This window comes from Miscanthus floridulus, chromosome 9 (genome assembly GCF_019320115.1).
Source record: "Miscanthus floridulus cultivar M001 chromosome 9, ASM1932011v1, whole genome shotgun sequence".
In the NCBI taxonomy this organism is placed as follows: domain Eukaryota; kingdom Viridiplantae; phylum Streptophyta; class Magnoliopsida; order Poales; family Poaceae; genus Miscanthus; species Miscanthus floridulus.
In genome coordinates this window covers 28,027,535-28,049,697 of record NC_089588.1, presented here as the reverse complement: position 1 = coordinate 28,049,697, position 22,163 = coordinate 28,027,535, and the positions used below count along the sequence as shown (strand labels likewise).

Here is a 22,163-nt window from a genome sequence, read left to right as displayed (position 1 = left end):
TTTGATGCTGCTATAACTTGAGAGGTTGTTATTAGTCCACGACAAAGCAGTTTATGTCTGCATTCCCTTTCAGTGTTAACAGAACGTATAGTTATGATGTTTGTTTTGGAATATGGAGAGGACCTCATTATTTCAGCAGTTCAGTTTTATAATGTGGTTGGCAAATGTAGTTCATTTCTTAACAAATCAGCGAGACATTATGCACTGTATACGATACTCAAATTTTAGATCACACCCTTAATTCTAGTCAGTTTGTTCTTGGCAACAAAATAGCATCGAAATATCATAAAGAGTAGAAATAACATGTTTTATTCGTCAAACTCAAAAGATGTGTACATAAACGTTGTCAGGACATGCACGGTGCAGTGCCCAATCATTTTCTTTCACTTATCATTAAGGCATACAAACACTAGCATACATGGAATTAATTCATTTCAGTGGTGACGCCGGTGGATCCATGGCTGCAGAACACACAACAGAACCTTATCCACGTGCCAGTATGCCCACCTTCTCCCGTTGCTCCACAGCAGTGTGGTTCCAACCACGATTGCCAGGCCCCAGATGACCCCCACCTCAACAGACAAAACGTTCCAGTTCACCTCTTGAGAAGAATCTGGTGTCACAGGATCTGGCTGTGTGTGATTCGTGTCACACGGGCGTAGCAGCAGTGGCTTCCCACACAGCCCGTCATTGCCCAGAAACGATGTGTCCTGGAATGTCAAGAACTGGTTAGACTGTGGTATCCGTCCCGACAGGTGGTTGTATGAGAGGTTGAGGACCTCGAGGAAAGACATCAGTGCCATCCTGGGAGGGATCTCCCCGGAGAGCTGGTTGTAGGAGAGGTCCAGTGACTCCAGCTGCAGCATGCTCGCTATCCGGGAGGGGATCTCACCGCTGAATAAGTTCCTGGACAGGTTGAGCCCCTTGAGTGACTTCAGGTCACCAATCTCATCAGATATTGTACCCTCAAAGTTGTTGTTGGAGAGGTCAAGGGTCGTGAAGATTGAGAGGATGTTCACTAGTGTTAATTCTAGCCCCTTCTGCATCACCGTGACCAAGTTCTTGTATAAAGGCATAAATTGAGATAATGTATCATCATGCACCTTGGGAGATTCAAATGACACTGCTGGCATCATGGCCTTCAACTGCTTTAGGAATGGTGTAGGTATGGTGCCACTAAAATCATTTGAAGAAAGGTCAAGAATCTGCAGTGCTGGGAAAATCGAATCCATTTGCTTGTCCTTCCAATAGTGATGATCAATTTGACCATGAAACCTGTTCGACCTCAGGACAAGCACTTTCAACAGAGCGAGAACTCCCAGCCACTCTGGAAATGTGTCCACTATCTGGTTGCTCCCGAGGTCCAGGACGTGTAACATGCGACAGTTGACCAGAGACACTGGCAGTTTCCCCTCCAACTTGTTTCCATTGAGATCAACTGCTGCGAGTGCACATCGCTTGCTAATATTTTGAGGCAAGGGTCCATGAAAACTGTTGCCTCTCAAGTTCAGTATTGCAAGAATGTTGTTGTTGTCCAACAAGCAGGGTGGTATCAATCCACTGAAACTGTTAAAAGAGAGGTCTAAGACTAGGATATCTTTTGCATTGCAGATAGAATCTGGGACTTCTCCGGTGAGGCTATTGTTCGATAGCAATAGAATAATTGCAGATCCAATGCTTGACCAAAACTCAGTTGTGACAGAAGAATTGAAATAGTTATTGGAGTAGTCCAAATAAAGAACTCCTTTTGGAGTTAGGGGGAGGGTGCCTCTAATGTTGTTGGAATGGAGATCCAAAATAGTACATGACGGCAAATTTGTCCCAACGCTAGTGAATAAATTATGGGACAGGTTATATGAACCGTTTACAACTCCCCAGATCCAATCCGGTATATGTCCAGCAATATTGTTATTTGATAGGTCTAAAGTCTCAACACCTCTCAGGTGCATCAAGAATCTAGGTACATTTGACAGACTGCATGATGCCAACTCCAAAGTCCTGATACTGGGATATCCTGTGAAGGAATGATTGCCAACTGTCTCCACAACAGATAACTTGTTGTTTGATAATGATAACTGCGACATGTTCACATAATTCTTAATCAGACTTAAATCTATGGTACCAGTGAAATTGTTTGACGAAAGATCCAATCTTTCTAGTCCAACAAACTTTGACAAGAATTTTGGTATAGGTCCTTGTAGTTTGTTATCACTAACACTAATCTGTCTCATGCTAGAAGATGAGTTGTGATACAATAGAAAATTTCCAGTGAATCTGTTTTTCGACAGAAGTAACAGCTGTAATGAAGGGTGAGAAAATAAGTGTGCAGGTATATCACCAGATAACATGTTGCTCTCAAGATTAAGATGGGTTAGGTTGTGTAGAGCAAGGTAACCATCTGAAGCTAATGAACCAGTTAGGTTGTTTCTTGACAAATCAACTAGCTGAATATTTGGCCATTGAGCAAAAGACGGGATGTGCCCATGGAATTGGCAATTAGAAAGGTCCAGTATAGACAGATTATGGAGGTTACTAGTAGATGCAGGAATTTTTCCAGCAAACTTGGTGCTACCAATTATCAAATGCTCTAAAGTACTGTCCTGCATGAACTCTGGCAACTCTCCTGTCAGATTCAAATTTGATGATAGATCCAGAACTGTCAAGCTTCTGATATTAAATATTCTTGAGGGGAAGGTTCCGATCAAGCAACAGGATTTAAGGCTAAGAACTTTTAGAGATGAGAATTCTGCAAAAAACTCTGGCACAGTAATAGGGGTGCTAAAGCTACTGTAATCAAGCGTGAGCTTAGAAAGAGATCGAAGCCTAGAAAGAGCAGTATCAATAGGGCCAGTGATAGTGCTGAACTGCATGCTTAGCTCTTGTATACCTGACGGTGTTGTATTGGTAGAACCAGCATGTGCTGCACTGACTGAGATAGAGACAGTGTCGAGATGTAGCTTTTGGAGACTGCCAAGGTTGTCAATCAAGGTATCAAGGGTTAAATTTTCCAGATCAAGCAACATCGAGAGGTCTAGAGTGACGAGATTAGGAAGTTGCCCTTTCTCAATGGGGGTAGTAAATCCAAAAAAGCAAGAATTAGAGAGGTTAAGGTACTCAAGGTGAGGGAGCTGCAGATCATACCCACGAGTTAACCATGACCCTTGTTCTTTCAAGAAGCAGTTGCCCGCAAGGTTAAGGAAGCGAAGTGAGGTAAGGTTGAAGATGGCAGAGCTGAGGTTACCCACGATGCCAAGTTCGGAGAGGTCGAGAGCGGTGACTTGGCCCATCGAGCCGTCGCACGTGACGCCTTCCCAGGCACAGCAGTCGGTATTCTCCTTCCAGGACGGAAGAACCGGTGCTTCGGACAAGATGAAGCCGCTCTTGAGCCGCAGCAAGGACGCGCTTTGATCTTGCTGGCATAGAGATGATGCTCCATGGCTGCTTGTAGCGAGGATGATGGCGATGAGGAGAAGGTAGCTGGGGTGGAAAAGAGGCATGGTTTGAAGGTAGCGAGGATGACAACCGGAGTAGAGCAGAGAAGAAGAGAGTGATCAATACTACTGATGACCCAGTGTGAGAGGTTTTTTGGTCCTACATCCAGCGACATTTAAGAAGGCGCCCATGGCACGGTCGATGACGAGTTGACGACCCAGACTCAGTCCACGCCGAGCTTAGGGGTCACGACTGTTTAAGGTCATAATTTTTTGCTATGAACATCGCATGCATTAAGTCGCAATTGGATGGACGAGCTTCAGTTTCGGAAATGGAGTAGTTGGACCGTGAGAAATAGATGGAGTTTGGATCATCTTCCTGACTCAAGGCGTCAAATCAAAACGTGGCTCTCGCACGTTTAAGACGCGGATAGGTGTAGGACGGGAAAAAGTCTGCAATAATTCAATCCCGTCCCGTCCCGTCCCCGTGAGAATGAAACTTCAACGCACTACCACCTAATGCAATATATAATTCATTAACGTGATAAGCGAGCTTGACCCGTGCGCAAAAATGGTTGGATTTCTATATTTTTTGAAAGACCCATCACTACCTAGCTAATGGAAAGGTGCTTGGCTTGCTATCGCTTATTCGTTTTTTTAGAGAATATTTTGTTCAGTTTCCTGGGGCTGTACAGAGATCTGAACATCAGTGGGCCACAAACGCTCAAGAGATGGGCTGTGCTGGACACGTTGTGGGGCTGGACAGATGCGAGAGCAGGTTTTAGGCCCAAATAAATTTTTTTTTCGAGAATACGCATAGAGCTGCGCACCTTTGTATTAAGAAGATAGATAAAATACAACGCGAGCCTTTCCGGGCGCACGCACACAGTTTTTAGAAAAAACATTTTAGCTATTACATAGAACATTAAACAACTAACAAGGGATTAAGCAACGCAGCTACAAGGATGTCTGTCCGCGCCACAGTTAGGGATGAAAACGGATCGGATACGGACGGATATCACCGATATTATATTTGTTTTCATATTTATGTCCGGATTCGGATTCAAATACGGATAGTGTCAACTATGTCGGATAGGATATGATTGGATATCGACATCATAAATATGCGATTTGAGTATTCGGATACGGATGCGGTATCGGATGTTGGATATCCGGACTCGGATACGGGCAGATCTCAACCCTTCTAAACGGATTCGGTTTTGAATACGGTCAAAAAATATCCGTACCGTTTTCATCCCTAGCCACAGCTGCGTTTGCGGCCAATTAAACATAGCTAAGTGTTTGGCCCCGGCCGCACACCACATAGAGCCTTCCTGAATGATGTCGTCTGCCATCTCAGCGGTAGTTTTGTCGGAAGCTCTGGAAAAAAACTCTGTCATTGCGTTGCTTCCAAATTCTCCAACTAATCAGTATGAACGCTGAGTCGAACCCTTTCCTCATTGCTCGTTGAATTGAACCGCGCATGTTTTCCCAGAGAACTGCTAAGGAGTAGTCAGGTTGTGGCGCGAAATTCTGCATTTGTAACCTGACACTGATCAGGTGCCAAACAGTTGAGTCCAGGAAATCCTCTGTTTTGCCATCTTTCCACAAGTTCCATGCCTGAATAGAGACAATTTCACAGTGAGCTCACTCCTATTTTTTACTATGGTTAGTTGTAGTTCTGAATCATGAGCATCTCGTGATACTTGCATATGCTATGAGGTTAGGAAAATCCATTATAAGGTGTGGTGAGATGATATTTAATCCACTTACAATCTCTGGTAGTAGAACACCGAAGCTGTAGGTGTCAGACTTGACTGAAAAGATGCCTTCCATTGCATATTCACAGGGCATGTAGCCACTGTGCAAATTATTTCCCTATTAAGATTTTTGTAGTTTTGAGAACTGCAAGCATTGAGAATTGGTACTGGGAGTTACTTACTATGTCCCTACAACTTGATTTGTATTTGCTTGGATCTGCTGACCACAAAATATCCTAGCCATGCCAAAAATATGATATCTTAGGGGTTAACCCTAAACCCTAAATCCTAAACATTGGTAGGGCTTAACGGCATCCAGCGGCGTCCTCTTTGCCGAGTGCCCCCCGTTTGGCACTCGGCAAAGAATTTATTTTGCCGAGTGTCAAAACTTGGCACTCGGCAAAATAATTTTTTTTGGTTTTTTGCCACTATTTTTTTTTGAAGCTTTAGTACACTACCACAAACAACATGTTTAAATTTGGGACATTTTCATTGCCTTTTGGCATATTTGTATAGTTTATTTTGTTTTGTTGAATTTTTCCAGAAAATGTAAGTTTGAACTGTAGGTGCATCGAATAATGGATTACATTCGTTCAAAAAATGTTATCCTTGTTTCTTAGTGTAAATTTAGGCTAAATCCAGGAACTGTCTCGAAATTTCGATCAACGTGCTCACGGGGCAACGCCGCCAACTTGCGTGGGAGTGGTTTTTTAATTGTATAAAATGCGAACGAAATCCGAAAATCATGAAACTTGTCGAGTTGTCGCCATATCATATGCGTATGCTGTGGAAAAATTTTGAAAAAGTTTCGAGCACGTTGTCACGTACTATGCTCACAAACCAGACTGAGCATCGTACGTGACAATGTGCTCGAAACTTTTTCAAATTTTTTCCACAGCATACGCATACGATATGGCGACAACTTGACAAGTTTCATGATTTTTGGAATTCGTTCGCATTTTATACAATTAAAAAACCACTCTCACGCAAGTTGGCGGCATTACCCTGTGAGCACGTTGATCGAAATTTCGAGACAGTTCCTAGATTTAGCCTAAATTTACACTAAGAAACAAAGATAACATTTTTTGAACGAATGTAATCCATTATTCGATGCACCTGCAGTTTAAACTTACATTTTCTGGAAAAATTCAATAAAATAAACTATAGAAATATGCCAAAAGGCAATGAAAATGTCCCAAATTTAAACATGTTGTTTGTGGTAGTGTACTAAAGCTTAAAAAAAAATTGGTGGCAAAAAACAAAAAAAAATTATTTTGCCGAGTGCCTAGGGTTGGCACTCAGCAAAGTAATAACTTTGCCGAGTGTCGCCCAGCTGGCACTCGGCAAAGAGCTGCTGAAATTTTTTTAAAACTTCGCCGAGTGCCAGATCACGACACTCGGCGAAGAAAATTAACTTTGCCGAGTGCCGCCGATCTGGCACTCGGCAAAGCCGCTGTTTCCTTCAACCGCGTCCGGCCAGCGCGCTCTCTGTCTCGCTCTCTCATTTCTCTCTCCCTCTCACCTCTCTCTCCCTCAGCCACCGCCACCGCACCACGGCGCCCGTCCCGGCCACCGCGCCTCCCTGCCCCGGCCACCGTGCCACTGTAGAAGAGAGGAGGAGGCAGGGGAGAAGAGAGGAGGAGGGGAGAAGAGAGGAGGAGAAGGAGAAGGAGAGGAGAAGGAAGGTGCCGGCCTAGGCCCGTCGACCCTCACGCCGCTGCGGTCGTCCCCGCCGTCGTTGCCGACCCTCGTCGTTGCCATTCTCGTCGCGAAGGTATGCCCTTCACCTGTAGTAGTTAGTAGTAGTACTTAGTAGTGTTAGTAGTAGTTAGTAAGTAGTAGTAGTTAGTAGTTAGTAGTTAGTAGTGTTAGTAGTATTGTTAGTAGTAAGTAGTGATAGTAGTAGTGTTAGTAGTAGTAGTGTTAGTGTTGGTAGTAGTTGTAGTGGTAGTAGTACTTGTTGTTGTACTACTTCGATACTTTCATCTGCATGGAAAGAGAACTAAAGTACATGGCTTGTCTTGGTATATATATGTTTGTTGGCCTTCGTGCCTATGTTTGGTATATATGTGGTTATTGGCCATCGCGCCTATGTTTCTTGCAGGTTTTGGAAACCTCCCCGTGTAGGGGAGGTGCTGCCGAAATTTTCAATGGATTCTAACCTATTGCCTTTTTATGTAGGAGAAGGACCCGTGGGAGGGACTCGGCGACCCCGATCGTCTTCATCGGCGCTGCTGGTCTGCCTGCACTGCATCGCCTCGCCACTGCACCGACACGCCACTGCCCCGCTAGCCTGACTCCACCGCCACCCTAGGTATAACCCCCTCCTTTGCATGCATGTTTTATATGGTCACGTAGCCCAGTTAGGCGTCTCCCGTTTGAAAGAGATATGGTTGGAGGTATGCAGATCTTTGCATATCTACGATCGTATCTCTTTCGGATTGTCCACGTATTTTGGACAGCCTGCGGATGCGTAGATGAGGTTAATTTCCATGGTTCGCTCCAGTCTGAGACAGACTTTCGGCATCACCTCCCTGTTGTTCTCCGGATACACACTCTCCCTTGCAGGACGTGTATTGGGAGAACAACGGGGAGGTGCTGCCGAAATTCTGTCTCGGATAGGAGCAGAGCATTGAAACTAACCTCATCTACGCATCCGCGGGTGGGATTAGGACCTATCCTCACCTATTAGATGGTAGGAACGCTGTGCAGATGCAATTGCTGGTTATATTACTCGCTTACATATGTATATGCCAGAGGATGGAGAACCGTGATTGGATGTACACGGGCCATGCAAGTATGACCCCAGAATGGATGACTAAGACTAATGCTTTCTTGGAGCATTCATTTGGTGAGGCTGCTAGAGGGTCAAGTCGGATGCCGTGTCTCTACAGCAAATGTGACAACCATGTAAGAAAGAATAGGAAGAACATGGGGGAAGATCTTTGCAAGTATGGATTCACGCCAAACTATACCTGCTGGATCCACCATGGTGAAGCCGATCGTATTAGAGAGGAGGTGGTGAGACCATGCCTCGAGGCTTTTGATGGAGATGCAGGGGTAGCAGACTGGATGGATGACTTTCAGGAGGCACGGTTCGGTGAACGATTAGAGGACGAGCCAGAGGAATCCGCAAAGGCGTACTACGATATGTTGTCTTCGGCACAAAAGCCCCTTCATGAAAAGATAATGGTTTCGCAATTGGATGCCATTGGACACCTAATGGCGTTCAAGTCGCAGTGTAGCATGAGTCGAGACAACTTCGATGGTATGTTGGCAGTTGTTGGATCCCTGCTTCCGGAGGGTCACATTCTACCGAAGAACTTGTACGAGTCACAGAAACTTCTTCGTGCCCTTAAGATGCCGTATGAACACATCCATGCTTGTCTGAATGGTTGCGTCCTATTTAGGAAAGATAATGAGAAAGCAACGCACTGTCCAAAGTGCAAATCCTCTAGGTATCTGGAGGTCAACACCAGTGATGGCAAAAAGGAACAACTTGGTATCCCCGCGAAGGTCCTACGGTACCTTCCTATCATACCGAGGATCCAACGGCTGTACATGATAGAGGAGTCCGCGAAACAGATGACATGGCACAAACATGGCAAAAGATACAATGCTGACAAGATGGTACACCCATCGAATGGCGATGCATGGACCCATTTTGATGGCATACATCATGGTAAAGCTAAGGAGGCTCGGAATGTACGTGTAGCACTGGCAACAGATGGGTTCAACCCCTATGGATTGCTGGCGGCCCCGTACACTTGTTGGCCCGTGTTAGTGATCCCCCTCAATCTCCCCCCCCCCGGCGTCATGTTTCAACCCAAGAACGTATTCTTGTCACTGATAATTCCTGGACACCCGGGGAACAAGATGGGTTTGTTCATGGAGCCTCTCATTGATGAATTGATCCTTGCTTGGGAAAAGGGGGTAGTGACATACGACTGAGCTACAAAGAAGAACTTCACAATGCATGTGTGGTACCACTACTCCCTGCATGACTTCTTGGCGTATGGCATATTCTGCGCGTGGTGTGTTCATGGGAAGTTCCCATGCCCAATATGCAAGACAGCTGTGAGGTTCACTTGGCTGAAGAGGGATGGCAAGTTTTCTTCGTTTGACCAACATCGTCAATTCCTCCCTCTTGACCATCCATTCAGACGAGACGTCAAGAACTTCAGGAAAGGGGTTCAAGTCACCGACCCTACACCTCAGATGATGACCGCTGCTGAGGCCCGTGCTAAGATAGAGGCTCTCAAAGATGATAAAGAGAAAGGTGGTTTTATGGGATATGGTGAGGAACACCAGGAACACCAGTGGATTCATAAATCGGGCTTGACTAGGCTCCCCTATTTCAATGACCTTCTTATTCCACACAACATTGATGTAATGCACACAGAAAAGAATATCACCGAGGCACTTTTTGCAACACTCATGGACATTCCTGATAAGTCAAAGGACAACGTTAAGGCTAGACTAGACCTGGCAACGATGTGCGATAGGCCAAAGCAAGTGATGAAGCCTCCCGCGCCCGGCAAGAAATGGAGAAGGACTCCGATCGATTTCGTCTTGAAAAAGGACCAAAGGAAGGAAGTACTGCAGTGGATCCAGACGTTAATGTTCCCTGATGGGCATACGGCGAATTTAAGTAGGGGAGTGAACTTATCCACTATGCGAGTCTTAGGGATGAAGAGTCATGACTACCACATATGGATTGAGCGGCTCCTTTCTGTGATGACCCAGGGATACGTCCCTGAGCATGTGTGGCGCGTGCTGGCAGAGTTGAGCTATTTCTTCCACCAGCTTTGTGCCAAGGAGTTATCTTGGGGCGTGATTGATGACTTGGAGAAAGTGGCACCTGTGTTGCTCTGCAAGTTGGAGAAGATCTTCCCACCCGACTTCTTCCTAGCGATGCAGCATCTGATTTTGCACCTACCGTACGAGGCACGAATGGGGGGGCCATGCAGGCCCGTTGGTGCTATACAATTGAGAGATGTCTAAAGATTCTTCAGAAAAAGTGTAGAAATAAAGCCAAAATTGAGGCTTCTGTGGCAGAGGCATTCATTCTGGAGGAGGTGTCAAACTTCATAATAGCATACTATAAGGATGGCCTTCCCAGCGTGCACAATCGTCCCCCTCGTTACAACGCGGATGAGAGTTCATCGAACCTCAGCCTTTTCAAAGGGCAACTCAGAAAGGCAAGCGCATCGGGCACCAAGACCTTGCGGCATGATGAGTGGCGCACTATCATGTTGTATGTGTTGTTGAACCTTGACGAAGTGAAGCCTTATGTGCAGTAAGTTCTCAATGAGCTTGTTACATACGCCCTTGTCACTATCCTCCATCTATCGAACCCCCTTATCTCTTGTTTTTTTAGGGAATTTCTGAAAAAATACTGGAGAGGGAATAGGGCTCCTTCCCCTCAAGAAGAAGATAGTCTTCTCAAAGATGGTGTGCCTGATTTCATATCCTAGTTCGATACGAAGGTACCGTCCAATTTACCTCGTTCAATCTTTGACATCCCACTTTGCTCCTACGAGCGAGTAATGTAACGATCTATCCGACCTCACCTTGCAGCCCCACAAGGATGCGGAAATGGATGCTGAGTTGAAAGGGCTCGCTAAAGGCTTGGCCTACAAGGTCAAGTCATTCACCGTTTATGATGTGAATGGCTATCGCTTTCACACAAGAAACTACGAGCGGAGTCGGCCCAATCAGAAAACCACGAATACCGGAGTTCGTACGCCCGACACCGATGAGCACGACTACTATGGCATAGTAGAAGAAATATACGAGCTCAATTTTCAGTGTCGCAAAGCTCCTAATCAAGTCGTATTCAAATGCCATTGGTTCGATCCTAATGTCACGAGAATAGCCCCTGAGATTGGACAAGTCGAAATTCGATAGGATTCTGTCTATCAAGGAGAGGATGTCTATATTGTGGCTCAACAGGCCACGCAAGTTTATTATCTCCCATGGGCATGCCAAAAAGACCCCAATCTTATCGGTTGGTACCTTGTGCAGTTGGTATCACCACATGGTAAACTGCCTGTCTCAAACAATGAGGATTACAACTTTGACCCAAACACATGGGAGTTCTATCAACTAGAGTGGATAGAAAGGAGGTTTGACATAGACATGTTTTCGCTGATGGGCATGGAAGTAGACAATGACATTGATCAGGACGATGGAGATGAGGACAATGGAGAAGAGGTGCAAAATGCTAAGGACTTATAAATGCTTGAGTGATTACAGTTAGGCGATGACAATGATGACAACGATGGAGATGAGCCCGATTTACTCGACAATATTGATAGTGATGACGACACCTATGATCCAGCCACTGCCGATCGTGAAGAATATTTCTAATTCATGTAATACTATATTATTATTATTATTATTGCAATTATGTTTCATTCATTTTGCATCTCTTTATAAGTACTTGTAATTTAACTGTGCTAATTGGTTTACTCTTTGAAATTGTAGGCACTCGACAAAATGCCGGGCTGAAGGAAGGCCCGTCGAGGGGTCAACTCCCTCTACATGAGGGAGCGCTCACCACCCCACGCTGAGGAGGACCCCTTGCCGGAGCCGCCAATGAGGAGGACGAGGAGCGGCCGCCCCTGCGGCCGTCCGAGGACGAGGGTGCAGCCGGCTGCCACCCCGTCGGTGGACGAGGATGACTAGGTGGTGGGCCAGCACATAGGAGGGGGTGGCACTTCCTCTGACTCATCGGACCATGGGGAGGCGGCGATAGCGACACCAGGGGGTTCCACTAGCACTGCCTCTGGCTCTACCTCATCGGGAGTCTACTTGCACGGGCCCTCGTAGCTCCCGGCGCGGCCGATCCCACTTCACCGGTGCCCGGTGATTCGACCCAGCGGCAACAAGTAAGTATTATTTCACTACTATTTCATATGACATGTTGAAAATCAAACTAGAGACTAACAATTCTTCTTAATGACTCTTGCAGCAACTGGGAAGTTGTGTCCGAAATGGGCTGGCACATCAATGGCACCCTGGGCCTTCTGATTCGGCAGCACTACCCTGGCATGGTCACCTACGCCTCGGTGACTTTGCTGCCCTAGACGTGGGACCACTTCTACGCCGCCGAGGACAGCGAGTTCGGCACCGTTGCGGCGCGGATCAAGGCCGAGTTCTGGGTGAGTCTTCATCGCACTAAATTGGTCAATATTATGCATTCATTGGTCGTTCTTGAAATAATGAAACGATACATGATGTCTGTATGCAGGACTTCTTCAGGTGCGACGAAGGGTTTGAGGATCGGGCGGCGCGAGTGCAGGACAAGGTCTATAGGTCCCAACTCTCGGACCTATACCACGAGACGCGGCTCTAGTGCATCATCAACTACAGCGCCGACGTCCTTGGTCAGGTGGTGAGGAAGGATGATGCTAGGACCAGGACGCTCACCAAGGAGTAGTTCTTCTTGGTAAGTACAAAATATTAATACTGACTCCTTCCATGAAGAATAGGTAGGCTTCATTTCATCTTCTGACATATCAATAACTTGATGGCATGCAGCAATGTCCTAATTGGTGCGCCAGGCACCGCCTCCGCTGGGAGGCCATTGTGGACAGGTGGCTCTCGGAGGAGTGGGTGGAGAAGCACAACATCCGTCAAGACTGCCACCTACAGATGGGTGGGGCGCCACACCACCAAGGCAACCGAAGCCTCAGCGCGTATGCCCGGACATGGGTAATCTTCTTTGTGTTTTCATCTTTATTTATTTATTCTAACGCTCAATTCTCATTACTTGTAATCATCTTTGTGTTTTTCTCGCAGTCCCAGGCACACCAAGGCCAGGAATGCAATGAGTTCATGGCGTACGCCCTGGCACACAAGGGCAAGGCGATGGCCCCAGAAGTCACCTACAACCCGGTGGATGGGCCCGAGGCGTACACCAGCGCAAGCGTCAACAGCAAGTTTAGCGAGTACACCTCAGCGGCCCATGAGCGCCATGGGGAGGACTTCGATCCGGCCACTAGCCCCTGGACACAAACCTCCTGATGAGGCTAGGAGGAGGGAAGCAGCATGGCCGGTACTGGATGGTGGACAGCACAATCGACTCCGCCTCTATTCCCAACCTCGCCAAGATTCGAGCAAGGAGCATGAGCTCCTCCCTCCCCATACGCTCTTGACAACAGAGCTCACAGCTGTAGATGGCGGAACTCCAGGTTAGTACTATTTTATTCATCGTTCATTGCTTTTACACATCTACCTTGCCTTTGCATTGTTTAAACATTGCGGGTGGAATGTTGCAGGCCGACTTACGGAGGTTGGAGGCCCAGCAGGCGACCTAGGCGGAGGCCCATCGGCTAGAGATGGAGGCTGTACAAGCCCAGAGGGCGGTTGAGATGCAGAGGCTGCATGACATGTTTAGCTTCATGGCGAGCCTTCAGACCTTGCTAGGTGTGGTCGTGCCCCAGTCGCTGCTCGCTCCAGTTGTGGCTCCTCCTCCTCCTTTAGGGACTCCGGTGAGTATATATGGTTGTTTATTCCTTTAGCTTGTGCGGCCCTCCTGTAGATACTCATGAATTCGCTTCTCCTTTGTGCAGCAACAGTCGGCGGGTTTGAACCCGACTCCTCAAGGTTGCCCTTCTCCACAGGCTGGGTGGACAACTGGCCCTCCTCAAGGTGGCAGTTCACACTCCGAGTGGGGAGGCTGGCAGTAGGTACCGTTTATTTGTTTCTTTTCATGTTGCATGGACTTGTGTTAGACTTAGCCTTATGTTGGACTACTACTAGAGACATATATATATTGTGATGGATATTGTCATGGATGATGCGAATGTATGATGGATTATGGACAATGGATTTGTATATGATGTATTATGGATGGTGGATGTGTATGTGATGGGTTATGGATGTGTATGTGATGGAATATGGATGTGTATGTGATATATCCTGTGCTGTGTGTTGATATATATGTGATTTCTTTGTTTGCGCTGATGGAAAGCAAAAAACAAAAAAATAGCATTTTCCCCTCTTTGCCGAGTGTCATGACCATGGCACTCGGCAAAGCTAGGAAGCAGAGACCCAATTTCCTAGCTTTGGCAAGTGCCAGAGCCATGGCACTCGGCAAACATTTTTTTTAAAAAAGAAGAAAAAAATTCTTTGCCGAGTGCAAGAGTATGGCACTCAGCAAAGAATTTTCAAAAAAAAGAAAAAATTCTTTGCCGAGTGCCGCTGAGGTGGCACTCGGCAAAGAGGCCATCAGAGTTGACGTCGGTTTTTTTTTGCCGAGTGCTGATGTGACACTCGGCAAAGGCTTTACCGAGTGCCCGATATGTGGCACTCGGCAAAGAAACCTTTGCCGATGGGTTCTTTGCCGACTGCTCTTTGCTGAGTGCGGCACTCGGCAAAGCCTTTACCGAGTGTATTTTGGGCTTTGCCGAGTGCCGCAGGCACTCGGCAAATTGCCGGTTTCCAGTAGTGGCTGTGACTTTTTTTATGTTTGTACTTACGCCTAGTACTCATCCACCCATATTTATAGTCCGGGTCGGATGACCAAAGTACTCCTATAACTACAACTAGGATAATTATCCACGTAGGGGCATTTTGGTCCAAGTTTTTCTGCGCTCATCGAGCGGACACGCCACCTTCACGACTTTGCTTTGCCTCGACGCAAGCTTCGTGATGATGCCACGTGCCCTCCTTCTTGAAGCTCCGGCCGCACCGGGCTCGTCCCCGGTTTTGAGGCCTAAACCGACAAACCTGCCTGCGCGGTGGTTTTTAGGTCCAAACCACCCAAACCGTCTATCTTCATTTGGCCGCCACGCGGCCTCCTCGATGTCGACGCATGTCCGGTCTCCGCCAAGCCTTTGACGCCTCCAAGGTTTTCGCTCCCGGCTCCTGGGCCACCTACTTGACTCGCCTCTGTCCCGCTTGACTTGATCGACGTCGTCTCCATCCCGTCATGTTCTCTTGCTCTTTGGGGGTGAGGCTACGCCCCTTGGACTGCACAGGATGATTTGTAGGATAAGGCCACGCACGGCCGTACAGGGCATGCGAAGCCCACGACCGACCAAAAAAGACAAGACAAGGAGGCCTCTTGGCGCAAGGCTACTCCGACCACGCCACGACCCCCACCTTCGAGGTTGGGGACCCCTTCATGTTTCAATGTTGTTGCTCAATCCCTAACCTATATAAGGGGAATCGGGCCTCCTTTCGCTCAATCACACATTCAACGCATACTCCCACACATGGCACAAACGCTTGCTTGCAAGCACCTGTTGTATACCTAGTGCACTTGATCCAAGGAACACGACTCTTGCCGAAACTTGACATAGGGATCTTCCCGAATCAGTATAACTCCCTATCTCTTGCGTGCTAGCCATCAGAAAATGAGGAGAGCGAAGCTCCGGCCGCACTGGGCCCGTCCCCGGTTTTGAGGTCTAAACCGACAAACCTGCCTGCATGTCCAAACCACTCAAACCGTCTATCTTCGTTTGGCCTCCTCGAGATCGACGCGTGTCCGGTCTCCGCCAAGCCTTTGACGCCTCCAAGGTTTTCGGTCCCAGCTCTTGGGCCGCCTACTTGACTCGCCTCCGTCCCGCTTGACTTGACCGACGTCGTCTCCATCCCGTCATGTTCTCTTGCTCTTCGGGGGTGAGGCTACACCCCTTGGACCGCATAGGATGATTTGCAGGATAAGGCCACGCACGGCAGTATAGGGCGTGCGAAGCCCACGACCGACCAAAAAGACAGACAAGGAGGCCTCTTGGCGCAAGGCTACTCCGACCACGCCACGACCCCCTAGGTTGGGGACCCCTTCATTTTTCAATGTTGTTGCTCGATCCCTAACCTATATAAGGGGGATCGGGCCTCCTTTCGCTCAATCACACATTCAACGCATACTCCCACACATGGCACAAACACTTGCTTGCAAGCCGCCGGTAATAACCTACACTAACAATGACGACGACACCACCAGGAGTCACTACTACAGAAATGAGATCTAGTCCCAATTGGGAACTAGCTCTACTCCCGGTTTCCCAACCGGGACTAGCAATTCGGGGCTAAAGGTGTTGTTCTTTAGTCCCGGTTTGCCACAACCGGGACTAAAGATCCTCCCAGCTTTAAAAAAAATAATGCCTCCCACCGCTGCGCCCTGTGAGATTCGAACCCAAGACCTCATGCACTGTCTCGCACATAGCTTACCACCCCACCTACACAACACATCTAACAATGGATGGGATGCTTTCCTTTTGAACTAACCCATTCGGGGACCTTTAGTCCCGGTTGGTGTTACCAACCGGGACTAAAGGGTCTACCTTTAGTCTGGGTTGGTATTACCAACCGGGACTAAATGTTGGAGGACTTTTAGTCCCGGTTTAGCCATTGGGCAGGGACCTTTAGTCTCGGTTGGAGACACCAACCGGGACTAAAGGCCTTCTAGTCCTGGGGGAAAAAAAAATGCTGAGGCTAATGCTAAATTGGGACATCGTTCTAAAGTCTGTCCTCTAGTAGTGAGTCTAGGACGACGATGACGTACACTATCTGGCTTGTTCTTGAGACCTCTCTCTCGCGTAATTAACAACAAGAGCTAGCGGAATTAAAACACGTTTCGAATTTGATCGGCGATAAAGTTTTAATTTTGAAGCTGACTAGCTGAGTCAAGATGCCATGTACATGTCGTTCATCACGAAAGCTTCATCGTTCATCAGCTAGCCTATGCGCATGCATGCAATAAAGATTCTCCAAAGTAATAAGCTAGCACGAGTCTTAACGATGATTATATTTGCCGACAAATCACCCTCGATCATTTAGGCGCTAGCTAGATACCGACATTTATTATATTTCATTGTTAATCATCATCACCAAGTTTTTTGTCAGTCGGATCATCATCAGTCACTGGACTATTATACAATTAATTCGTGCAAATATCTCCGATTGCATTTGGTTGCCGCTTCGTTCTACGGAGATGAGCATCCGAGTCATCAGTGATCAACCACAACACCATCCTCCAAATTAAAGAAACGGAATCATCATTGCAACGGGATATGTGGGTGGTGGGCTCTGCAGACGTGGCGGTGGCCAATCGATCGACCGGGACCTCGACATTTGTTTTTTCTTAAACGAGAACCCTCACAGAATTAAATGAACATATAGGGTTTGTAATTTGGATCGAGACCTGACATGCAGCTTGTCGGCCGGCCAGGCAGCGATCTGGTCCTGCAGGTGGCATTATTGGGAGCGAGGTCGTCGTTGCCTGGAATCAATCCAAGATTCACCATAAACCAAAATGGCTCTTGCCTGCCTGCCTGCCTCCTGGAAATAAAATTTCCCTGGTTATTCCGAATAAATTCTAGTTTAATACTTTAATTAGGAGGACTAAATATGAGCTAATTATAAAACCAATTGCACGTATGGAGGCTAATTCGCGAGTCGAATCTATTAAGCCTAATTAGTCCATCTGTGCAATTAGTTTTGTAATTAGTCTATACATATATTTAATACTCCTAAAATTAGTATCTAAACATTTGATGTGACAGGGACTAAACTTTAGTCCGTGGAACTTAGGGTGTTTATATTGTGAAAAGGGGCCTGAGTTTACTAGGTATAGTAGCTTGTTCTCCTAAAATTGAAATATTGTTGCACCACTAGCTACTGTTGGATTTAGGCCCAAGTGTGGCCCAATCTGAAAAATTCCAAAGCATGCACAACTTTTAGTCCTATAGTGCCAGTTTAAGGAGAGGTTGCCTTGCTTAAATATAGGAGTCTCCTCTCTATGCAAAATAGATGCAGATGAGAGAGAAGGAGACTATTGCTACACGCACGCGCAGCTCGCGCGCATTTTCATGTGAAAAATCGCGTGACTTGTTTGTGCAACAGACTATTATTTGTGCAGTTACTATTTTTTATGTTGAGCCTAATGACGTTTCAATGTGATTGAAACTACCGTTTTAAACAGCAATAAGGTGAATCAATTTCTACTATTTGATGGTAGCAGTTTTTGTCATTCAAATGGGCAATTTCTATTGCTTGATGAGGGGATTAATGCACTATGAAGGCCTATAACACTAGGAGACGTCCTGGTGGAGAGGTTACGCTGTCACACGCTCGTCTCCCCACTCGCTTCACAGAACCTCTTGCTGCTGCGCCTCGTTGACCTTCGAACTCGGCGTGCACCGGACTTAAAGGAAGCGGGATCTCCGAAACCACTGTTGCGAGACACCTGCACGGGGGGCAATCAGGTTTTTGGGCAGCGTCTGCACGCGACCGCTTGGTGATTCTGCAACATCTACTCCAACGATCGATCGACTTCGTTCTGCGCGGGATCTTTGAGTAATTTCCTTGCGCATTACTGTTTTAGTCAGTTTGTTGCTTGTTTACTTGTGTTATATGTTTGTATCATATTTTGTCTATGTGTTTTTCCTCCAAATAAAATCTGAAATAAATTTTAGACACTTATTTCCAACAGCTACCATGTTTTGGATTGAACCAACTGGATGGTCCTTTGAGGACCATCAGATTTGCTTCGTGGTTGGCGTTTACATAAGTTGAACATAACAAATAGAGATGAATGATGCCATAAATTTGGGCTAGATCAGTTTTTTTGTGTGACGGGAATATACCACATGCATCCTGCAAATGAATTTAGCCATATTTCTAGGCAAGGTTCGTTGTGCTTCTTAAATCAAGTTGAGGAATCTAAATTGAATCATAAGCGATAAAAAGTTGTCGGCAATAAGTTGGGCCACATTACATTGCTTCATGTTGGTGTTTACATAACTTGGGGCCAGAGCAGATCTCATGTACGTCTGCAGGAAATATAGCGCATGCATCCTGCAAATGAATTTAGCCACCTATCTACACTAGATTCGTTGTGCTTCTAAAGTTGAGTTAAGGAATCAGAACTGAATCATAATGTGGCAGAAAAGCTGTAACGATTTCATTGTAGCCATTGTACTAGTCTAGTAGATGATGTAACACTCGATCTTTGGATATGTTAATACAGGTTGTCTGCTCATTTAAGGAAATAAAAGTCCATTTAGTTCAAGAACAAAGTTGTATTCTGCTCCTACTGCATGCATTTTAAAGGTGCATTATATTTTGATTTAAAAAAAAACTCAGGATATTTGATCAATAATTAGTAAAACTATTTGTTTGTTTAGTGTATAAAATTAAAGTTCAAAATAGGGCAGTAACATAAACTACTTTGGCATGGTGTTTGTTTCATATACATTGACAATATATATTCTTATTGAATATAGAAATATACTTCGAAGAAGTCATTTTTTTGTTTCACAATACACCCTAGTGTTGGATGGGAAGTATGTAGTATTAGTTGTAACTATCTTCAATTCAACACCAATAGTTTCTTTAATTTTCTATAGTAAAACTTGTTGTTTGTGTTGTAAATTATTAGATTTCCAAATTTTGAGCAATACTGAACATTTTGACGATTTTTTCCAGTTCTCTTTTGTTTCCCTATAGAGTCTAGATACTTGTATAAATGAATGGTTGACAGGAAAGGTCATGTTGTTGTAACTAAGGAACAACATGTTTCGCTCTCTGAGTCTCTGGCGCCATATATCACTGTCATATATATTAGTAAATAAGATGGTAACAAGATATATTTTTTTCTTTCGTTTTCAGTTGGTGGTTCTGATTGAGTGTAGTAGTGGTGATAATTGCTGCTGAATGTGGCGACACGACGCCGCTATTATGGTGCACATGCATGACATCTATCTCCTGTCTCTATTATTTAACCCCTTTGACATGGCTCATCGGGCGGCTTTTGATGAAGCGGTGCCAAATGGTGCTCCTCAGAATGGCTCGCGATCAGAAGCTGGCCAGAAGCCCTGCAAAATGCGGTGAGTGCGTTCCTCCCGGCGCGAGAAACCAAAAATAGTGGCTTATCGCGGCTCATCCCCATCCAAACGTGTCCAATTCAATCGCTGTCCTCGGGACCGAGCGGCACGGATGCGGGGCTAACATGGTGGCGGCACGGAGCACCCGACCATCGGCGGGGCGCGGTGCTGACCGGCGGCGAAACCAAGCCTGCATGAGCGAGCGCCGGCTTGGGGCGGATCAACACCGGGTGGAGCACCGACGGTGGCGTGACACGCCGGCGAAGACCACGACGGTGGGCGGGGTGTGGCATCAGCGGTGTCGGTGCGAAATCTGGCCAACAAATAATTATACGTAGTTTTGCCATGCGTTAATTAGATGTGGCCTAACACTCAATGAGACATGATCTATACTAGTTCGGGCAATGCGTCCTACGTCCAGTTAGGGGGGCGGTCGTCGACTATATTTCTAAGCCCATATGCTCAAAGTTTGCAGTGAGGGTACAAACGAGAGGAGGAAGAAGAGGGGTGCCTGAGCCTTGGTGAAGCCGGAGCCCAGGTGTGCGCTAAGTGTTGGAAGTGGAGTGCGTTACAAGCGTGGAGCGTGAGTTGGAGGGTGCGTGACCGGAGTCGGAGGGACCGCTCTGTTGCCTCGCGCTCCAGGAGTCTGAGTGGGTGAGAGTGAGTTTCAGGGTCTATCTCTTTGGTGTTGTTTGGCTTCTATTGCTTGCTTTTTCGTATGCTCCTTTAGGGAGAGGGCTCGTCCCCTTTTATAGTTCAAGGACGGACCTTACAGGTCGGGAGAAGACAAGGGGGTGGATATACGGATGTTGTCTGGTCTTGTCGAATCCTACGTCGTTAGATATGGTATGGCCTCCGTCCTTGGTCCCTGTTCCCCTCGTCAGGCCATCATGCGTGGCGTCAAGTCATGACGCCGTAGCGTCAAGCCATCATGCTGTAGCGGGTAGGTTTACGGTGCCACTGAACAGACATGCGCAGGGCGTGGCGTGGTAAGGCTCTATGTACAACCGGCTGACCTGGGAGCTACCTCGTTATCCGTCCCACTTGCTCCCTAGGCCCACGCTGGGTGAGCGTCCTTAGTCAGGACAGGTGGTATTGTGGGAGCTTGGCCGGGAGAATAGGCCAGGAGGGCCCATCTGCGGGTACCTGGTCGGGAGAACCTGTTGGGAGCATTTGGTTGGGAAGGCTCTAGTCAGGGTCGGGCCATGGCCCTACCCCTAGCGAATCCCATCTGGTCGGATCGCCGAGCAGGCTCCCTAGTCGGCAACTGGTCGGCGGCTGGGCCGCGACCTTAGTCCGATCGAGCATAGCTGGACCAGCCCAAATGTTCACCGTCTGCTACGCCCTTTGTTGGGCTGAACCTGCCGAGAAACGGTCCTATTGGGGACCCGGGTCTATGGACCTGTCAGGAGCCCCCGAGCCCCTTTGGGGCTTTGTTGAAGCCGCGAAGGGGGTGTTGGTTGGAACGTTCCGCTGCGGGAAAACATCCCGGAGTGTGGAGTGTTCTTCTGTCTCATGCAAGAAATGGTTGGGCCTGACTAAGGGGGCTGGCCCCACACCCGAGGTGATAAGGGCGAAGCCCTCGTGAAGCCGTACTGGTGCCTCGTGGCCTGATACTTCGGGCTTGTTTAGTTGGCGAAATTTTTTGGGAAATGGTACTATATAGCACTTTCGTTGTTATTTAATAATTAATGTCCAATCATAGTCTAATTAGGCTTAAAAGATTCGTCTCGTGAATTTCGTCTAAACTGTGTAATTAGTTTTATTTTTTATTTATATTTAATGCTTCATGCATGCGTCTAAAAATTCGATGTGACGAGAAATCTTGAAAAATTTTGGGCACTTCCCTTCGATTCTTGATACGCGAATAGCCGAATCGTCGTTTTGAGGCGCAACGCCTTTAATGCGGGGTAGCTGAGGGGTCGCCTCGGTATCAAGCGCTTTTACCGCGCGCCCATGGGCGAGGATGGAAACCATTCCCGGATCATGGCCATTTGCCCGGCTATAAATATGGGGCCTCCGCGTCCGGAGTTTCCATGAGTCGTAGTCACCATGGCTCTGGCTGTAGATTCGGTAGGCTTGAGACTCCTGCTTTTTGCCCTAGGCGGGCTAGGCCGCTCCACATGACTACC

General features: G+C 47.0%; 2 protein-coding genes across 2 annotated transcripts in view; both read right to left on the bottom strand.

The window, feature by feature from the left end:
• Positions 1–22,163, bottom strand: part of LOC136479544 (probable catabolite repression protein creC) — a 194,914-nt gene that overhangs the window by 11,207 nt on the left and 161,544 nt on the right. The gene's annotated exons all lie outside the window — the stretch shown is intronic.
• LOC136481618 (receptor-like protein 7) lies at positions 312–3,552 on the bottom strand. Its single transcript, XM_066478952.1, has one exon. It carries the CDS (start codon positions 3,495–3,497, stop codon positions 435–437), a length of 3,063 nt encoding a protein of 1,020 aa, XP_066335049.1. The 5' UTR covers positions 3,498–3,552; the 3' UTR covers positions 312–434.

Coding starts and splice junctions, on each gene's coding strand:
- LOC136481618 (XM_066478952.1), bottom strand. CDS start 3,497: ATGCCTCTTTTCCACCCCAGCTACCTTCTCCTCATCGCCATCATCCTC.